This window comes from Pollicipes pollicipes, unplaced genomic scaffold, assembly GCF_011947565.3.
Source record: "Pollicipes pollicipes isolate AB1234 unplaced genomic scaffold, Ppol_2.1 Scaffold_4740;HRSCAF=5597_pilon_pilon_pilon, whole genome shotgun sequence".
Lineage (NCBI taxonomy): Eukaryota > Metazoa > Arthropoda > Thecostraca > Pollicipedomorpha > Pollicipedidae > Pollicipes > Pollicipes pollicipes.
In genome coordinates this window covers 15,353,614-15,361,113 of record NW_023596545.1, presented here as the reverse complement: position 1 = coordinate 15,361,113, position 7,500 = coordinate 15,353,614, and the positions used below count along the sequence as shown (strand labels likewise).

General features: G+C 50.0%; 1 protein-coding gene across 1 annotated transcript in view; it reads right to left on the bottom strand.

Moving 5' to 3' along the window:
- Positions 1-3,885, bottom strand: part of LOC119097969 (KH domain-containing, RNA-binding, signal transduction-associated protein 2) — a 43,119-nt gene extending 39,234 nt beyond the window's left edge. The window contains exons 1-2 of the mRNA XM_037220906.1: positions 3,853-3,885; positions 2,630-2,746 (exon numbers count right to left, since the gene is read on the bottom strand). Coding sequence (XP_037076801.1) covers positions 2,630-2,746; positions 3,853-3,885 — 150 coding nt within the window. The remainder of the gene's footprint in view (positions 1-2,629; positions 2,747-3,852) is intronic.
- Positions 3,886-7,500: the final 3,615 nt, after the last annotated feature.

The window sequence follows — 7,500 nt, the reverse complement described above, 5'->3', positions numbered from 1 at the left end:
TAAAGATCTACCATGAAGGGTGTCTCTAGTAATAGCGTGGAAAGCCCGGCCGATCTAGTTGAGTTGTTATAGATAACTGAATTGTAGCTCCAGAGACAAACGGAGGACGTTGGAAAGACACATGTCACGGGCTCATACGAGGCTTCCTGCTTCTGAGAGGGACAGCGGCTTTGAGGTACGACGCCGAGTATCACTGGCGTACGACTCACAATACCCGTTGCACTTCAGACTTAGCGTATTGATCGTTAGACAGGCGGTAGATAAAACGTTTTTAATTGTCGTCACATTGCGTATCAAGCCAAACGAATGTGCTAGAGGTTTTAAAAGATGTTGATTGCATCTGTTGATACCCCTATTGCATGTATTTCACACTAATTAATTTATATCATGCTAGGAAGCACGAGTTCTGCAGAGGTTATGATAATGCGAAGGCAGCGAACGTTGCCAACGCTTACAGCTGATTGTACTATGACGTCACAAAACCAAAATGGCATCGTTTTCAAGTGCTTGTAGAACTATTCTGTCCATAAATGTAAGGCTACAGGGATGCAGATTTGCAAAATACGTAGGGGGTGAGGGGGCAGGAAGAAAATAGCTGAGCCTGCCTCCGAAATGCACTAAAAACAGTTTTTCGCAGATTTGACGCAATTTCTTTTCAGAGCTGGAAGCAGGGGTGTAGCTGCTCAAAGTTGCTTTTTTGGGCTACAACCTACCAATCATGCTTAATTAAAAATAATGGACAAAAAATGCTAACTAGAAATAGGGAACTACATACCTGGCTACCAGGCCCATTCCGCCTCCTCCCCAACTGAATACGAAACTGCACGCCTCGTGGCTGGTTGTGTAAAGTCTCCATTTATCTTATAATTATTTAAGTTTAGTCTCAACCATCATTCAGCGTTTGATGGTCAGCAAATGATACTTTAGTGTAAACGGGCTCACGACACAAAAGTGGCTGATGGCCATGCCGCATTGATTGCATTTTGTTTTGTTTTGTTTTTGTGATGCATCGCGTTTAGAGTTATATTGCAACGGTTTCTGAAAAATCGCACCGTTATATTTCAACGGTTTCTGAAGCCTTTCCTTCTTATGAAAGGAAGGCTTCAGGTGACAACCGAGCCGGTCTACACTTCGACGGTGACAGAAAAGATGCATTTATCACCCCAGCCGCGACGTTCGACCGTTTCTGGGACCTGAGCCCGCTGATCCCGTCCATAACGGACCAGGTGCGGTAACAGGATTGCTTTGACCTTTTCACCAAGCAAGAGCTACTTGACGGAGATAAAAAGCCAACGTTCTTCATGTGCCGGAAGGTCAAGTGCCCCAAGAACTCCTGATTTAGAAGTTTTCATGTACCCTTGTAGTGCACCTGAAACGGTTCTCGCTGCAGCAAGATCACAACAAAGGCACTTCGAATACCACCGTGAACTTATCTGCCAGTGGTCTGGAACTGTCGCCATACTCCGTCCCACAGGAAGACTGGAGGCGCAATTTGTACAGTGAGACCAACCATTCTAGTAAGCTGCACTCGAGCCACTACACAGCCCACTGTAAACACCTTTTGCAGAGTGTCGCAAGCACAATGACTCCAGGGTCCAGCCATCCGTATGCATCGTACCATTACCTGTGAAACATACATGCTGTTCTTAGAGCTGGCCTTTTCCTGGCCTGGTGCTCTCCTATGCGCCATAATTCTGAGGGGTTCGAGAGCGCTGTGCCACTTGTAAAACCATTGACGAGCAAAGACCAGCTCCTTCCGATTTTTAAGCATGTCCTGAGCTATTCTCAGGTCGCGTTACCATCTTAGCTACCCGAATTCACTCTTTTAACTGTCTTGAGTGTTTTAATAGCTTTCACCCCAGACCTTTAAGCCATGATATTGCTCCTAAAAGTTTGCGCGTGGGAAAACTTGAAGACTGGGTCGCCAAGTGCATTTGGGAGGGTCCGGAAATTACCTATCCCATACAGTCATGCGTGGGGCCGTACGCTGTCAAGTGTCTCTGAAAGTGTCGATTCAGGCTGTTTTTACAATGAGCGTCATTAGCGACCAAAGCTTCGGCAAAACTTTTCCTAAACGAGGGTGCATCAGCTGAAAGCTCAAAACGGACGACAGACTAGGCCACGTGACAGTATCAACCCGCCACATAACTGACAGCGTCTCGGAGGCGACGTTCAGGTTTTTAGAGGCCATGATCACCTCAGGTGTCTTAGATATTGCACAAACTAGTGTTGCTGGATATTTTTGCACTGCAGCCATGACATCGCAGATCAACTATTGATGTCACCGCACTAGCATCACATCGAATCGCTAGCAGATGAGCTCCGAAGGAAGCATCGGTAGGATATGACTTGAGCTAGTTTCACTTGCTGATCATACGTAAATCGAAGCTCCGGAAACAGGCATACAGATATTTGTAAGTTGCACACATGACACTGTTCTATGAGCCCAACAACGTTTGTAATCGTAAAATATAGTTCAAGATATTTGTGGTGCCGTGCCGCTAGTTTCCAATCTAAGTCGCTGCCCCCCGCATCGCAGGCAGTCACATCCAAAGGTACTATGACAGTCTGGGCGACGCAGCAAAAACACCAGGCCGGGGAGCGAACCACCAGTCGGAAGTAGACCCACCTTGACTTTGTCTCTCATGGAGCCGCGGCCCAGAATAGCCATTCGTGTGAGCGTCTCCTCCTGTAGCCGTTTGAGAGAGTTGCCTTTGGGGCCGAGCAGTTTGCCGACGAAATTGAACTGCAACGAGCACACACGCGTGAGAGAAACAGGCCAGCATTAGTGGCGGGGCGCCTCAGCGGGCTCGCCTGTACCAGTCCCCGCTGCGGCCTTACATCCCCGTTACCTTCCGGCAGTCGTTGACGCCCGTTACCGACCACGTCGATGGCGACGATTGGTCGAAATTAAGAAACAGTTGAACCACGCGTGATTAGATGCATTCTCCTCGCTGACGATGAGCGGTCGGTGACGTCGTCAGCATCCTCCGTTGTTATCAGACAAATGCAACCGCCGATTTCGGGAATATGGGGAGGGTGCGATGTGTAGGCAATTTTACGCATGAGCGTGAAGATGCAGTGTGTCGGCGGTCCTGTGCGTGGGGGTAGGTGCAGTGTGTGTGGCATCCCTGTGCGTGGGGGTAGGTGCAAGTGTGTTGGCAGTCCTGTGCGTGAGCGTAGGTGGCAGTGTGTTGGCAGTCCTGTGCGTGGGGGTAGGTGTCAGTGTGCCGGTATTTCTGCTCGTAGGGGTGGGTGGGTGTGCCCGCAGGTCCTGCACGTGGAGGCAAATGTGTTTCGGCAGTCCTACCCTGTGCTTGAGAGTGAGGGCGCACGTGCCGGCAGTTCTGCGCGTGAGAGCACATGCAGTGTACATGCAGTTCTGCGCATGACAGATGGTGTAGTGTGCCGGTAGTTTTGCGCGTGAGAGGAGGTGCAGTATGTCAGCAGTTTTGCATGTGAGATTAGGGGAAATGTGCCGGCAGTCCTGCGCGGTGAGTGATACTGCAGCGTGCTGACAGCTCTGCGCGTGAAACCAGGTACAGTGCGCCGGCAGTTCCGCACGTGAGGGATGGTGCAGTGCGCCGGCAGTTCTGCACATGAGGAATGGTGCGGTGTGCCGCAGATCTGCACGTGAGAGATAGTGCAGTGTGTTGGCAGCTCTGCACATAACGAATGGTGCGGTGTGCCGCAGATCTGCACGCGAGGGATGGTGCGGTGTGCCGCAGATCTGCACGTGTGAGATGGGTGCAGTGTGTCGGCAGCCCTGCACAGGAGGAATGGTGCGGTGTGCCGCAGATCTGCACGTGTGGGATGTGCAGTGTGTCGACAGTTCTGCGCGCATGCACTCACCACCGACTCGACTAGACTCACACCAGTCACCATGCGTGGGTCTTTTTTACTCGGCCCGAACAACCTTGCAGCGCTGAAAACTATGGCTTCGGCTGGCATCAGTTTGCGCAGGTCTTTGACAGCTGAGTGAGCCGTTCTGACGATTTCCTCCCCACGCCCCTCGGGGGGGGGGGGGGGGAGGATTGCAAACCGGCAGTTCCGCGTACCGTCTCCGACGACAGCTGACGCGACCATCCAGCTCCGCTGGCTGGCCGCTGACTGACTCGCACAGGGCGGGCTGATTGACTTGATCAGCGGGGCTTACATGTAACCTTGTCCAGTTTTTGAGGGCTTATAATGCCCAGCAGCTTGCCTTCCTTAACGAGCCTGACCCACCATGAGGAGGCACCGTGCATTTTATACTTAAAGAGCTGTCAAAAGCTGCTGGTTAAATGATTCAAAGAGATTTAAGGAATGTCTCAAATGGTATTAAATGTGTAGGTCCTCCGCATGCTTCCATATTACACATACAACCCAATGCACTATCTCGACGGCCATGGGTTTCATGTCCCCAATCCACTCCAGAGCGCGGTGGCGTCGAATCAGCTCTTCTTGGTGCAAAGGGCTGTGTAACAGCTGGCCGCGCGGTGATGTTTGAATAAAAACCAGCTTCATTAATCAGCCTGCGACACTTGCATTCCCTTAAAGCCATTTGCCTTTGGCGCACATAGTCCAGGCCTAGTCCAAATGGCCGCATATATCAAAGCAAACTCACACCACATGGCGACGAATGTAAGCAGTGAATGCATGCTAAAGCGATTAAATGAGATAGTTCCGGTGAGCCAAAAGGCAGAAGAGAGAGAGAGAGAGAGAGAGAGAGAGATAGAGAAGAGAGAAGAGAGAGAGAGAGAGAGAGAGAGAGAGGAGAAGAGAGGAGAGAGAGAGAGAGAGAGAGAGAGAGAGAGAGAGAGAGAGAGAGAGAGAAGAGAAAAGAGAGAGAGAGAGAGAGAGAGAGAGAGAGAGAGAGAAGAGAGAGAGAGGAGAAGAGAGAGAGGAGAGAGAGAGAGAGAAGAGAGAGAGAAGAGAAGAGAGAGAGAGAGAGAGAGAAGAGAGAGAGAGAGAGAGAGAGAGAGAGAGAGAGAGAGAGAGAGAGAGAGAGAGAGAGAGAGAGAGAGAGAGAGAGAGAGAGAGAGAAGAGAGAGAGAGAGAGAGAGAGAGAGAAGAGAGAGAGAGAGAGAGAGAGAGAGAGAGAGAGAGAGAGATTCTGCGTGTTTAGCGAGGGCCGAGGACTTGTCTCCACCGCCTTTGCACTTGAATTGCTAGGGCGCCAGCAGCAGCCTCGTGCCCACGATCCTGGAGTGGTCCGCCCCCCGCCCCCCCCCCCCCCCCTATGCTGTACAGACCGCAGCCAGACATACTCTCTTCCCCTCCACAGCCCTCTCCCGCTCGTTGCCTGCCTGTGCTCAGATCGGCCCATTATTTCGCGATATGTTAATCCACTCACCACTGGCACACGCTAACCATCGCCACAGCGCGTTGTTTTCATTCCATGCCGGTCGTGCCGATCTGACAATAACAATGAGTTCAGCTCTGATCGACGACCGCTCATCATGAAACAGACCACGACGGATGTGGCGCGTCACCAGCCTTGCCTTTGGGTGATCCTTCACGGGGACGATCAATGCGAGTGGTGACGCGGATCGGCTTCTCGCGGATGACTCAGCATACTTGGACTCCGGCTTGCCGGCGGCCCTGACCGACTGGACCCGCTTATCTCTGAAACAGCGCAACACAGCGCGTCATGGACACATGTCCGACGGCGGCGGGGCGAGATCGCATAGTGCCGGGTGATGCGATCTCCAGCGCGCGGAGGGAAGTGTGGCACCGGTGGAATCCCCGGTGCCAAAGTCACTGGTGAAGGCAGAAGAAGGGGGTGTCGCTGTGCCACACATGAGGTTGTGGCACAGATGCCGGGCTGAAACCGATGGCCAGACCACGTTTAGCTCTCTGAAGGGGAGAACGGATTGCGACTCAGACCAGTCCGTCCAATTGTGTCATAAAAGACTTTATTCACTGATAGATTTCGCTAAGAGATGGAATAACGGTCTGTTCAATGCGACGTACCTCTGGAACAGAGACCACTTATGTCACTTCAACATCTCTGTAATCATGGAACATTAAGCAACTCATTACATCTAGGAGGAGCAGACATAGCGTATCAGTCCCATAACCACACTTTATGGGGAACAGTGGTTTGGCAAATGTCCATGCTGATCGACTCAAGGCGAGCAGGATAAGCGAACGTCATCTTCGAAAGGTAGGTCGCGATTGGTTACCGCGTTGTCGACGTTATGAAGGTCTTATGTTCTGTCCATATGTCTTATACTATGGCCATGGAAAAATATTGAATACAACATAAGGTCAGCCCAATCAGGGTCGGGCTCTCGGTCGAATACTGAAACCTTCTTGTGCGCAGAATGGTGCAATATACCCACCTGTTTACATATATATATATATATATATATATATATATATATATATATAATATATATGTAAACATAAATATATATATATATATATATATACGCACATAGGTATATCGAAAGCCAATGTTTTTTTTGATAACCGTCAAACTAATATGCCATTCGGTTTGCCAAGCGCTGTGCCTCATCCGTTTGTTACGTTACCGTATCATGCTTAGTTCTTTAGACAGCGCGGAACCATGCATATCGGGTTTCAGACGTTGAGCTGTTTCAACAAGTGATCAGTGGCGTAGCTAGGGAGGGGTGGGGACGTTAGCATTGAAATCCCTCCCAGCGGTCCCTAAGGTGACAGGGCACCCTAGCGCGAAGGTATCAGTCATTTTTGGCAGTCCTAAGACACTCGTAGGATTCTTGAATATATAAAACGGTCCTCGAGGCGTCAAAAATGGAATCTGCATATAAAGGGTCCCTAAAATTAAAATAAAAACAGAGCAAACTCCTATAGCGACCAAGTGGTCCTTTGACTGAAAGGGAATGGTTGGGTAATTCTTCATTGGCCCTGTCCAGGGCGAACTCTGGGCTGCACAACGGAGACAGGCCAGGTCAGACGTTTGCTACCGGTTGCCAGTTACAAAACGGCATGCAGTGATTCGTTAGCAATCCAATACCTTAATACTAACCGCTTCCAATGAAGGTCGAAAACGACATTTCGTTGACATTAATGCATAGTGGAAAGCGGAACAGAGCCGCAGCTCCGCAGTAGCAGTAATGCAGTCTAGCCGTCTCTGTTGTTTGTTGACTTACCAACAAGTTAAATAGTGTACCCGGATGGTTCAGATTAATCAGGTGAAGAGCACACACTCCCAGTATTTGTGTTGTAGCGGTGGCTCTCGGCGAGTGTAGTGAGAATTCTGTACCAAACATTAATTCTTGCTGCCTTCTAACCCTGCAGACACGCATATAGCGTCTAAAAAGTGTGTCTAGTCGCGCAAAAGATCTAATGCGAGATGGTTTTGCAGCTGTTGTGCTTACACTTAGGTTATGTCGTCTCCACCTTTTTCACTTGTTGCTTCTGTGGGACAGATAAAACGAAAACAACGTGTACAGTGTGGCGATCTTGAAGAAGATGGGTCGAATCAACGGCTAAATTTTGAGATAATGACAAGGTATTCTGTTGCCCTCTTGA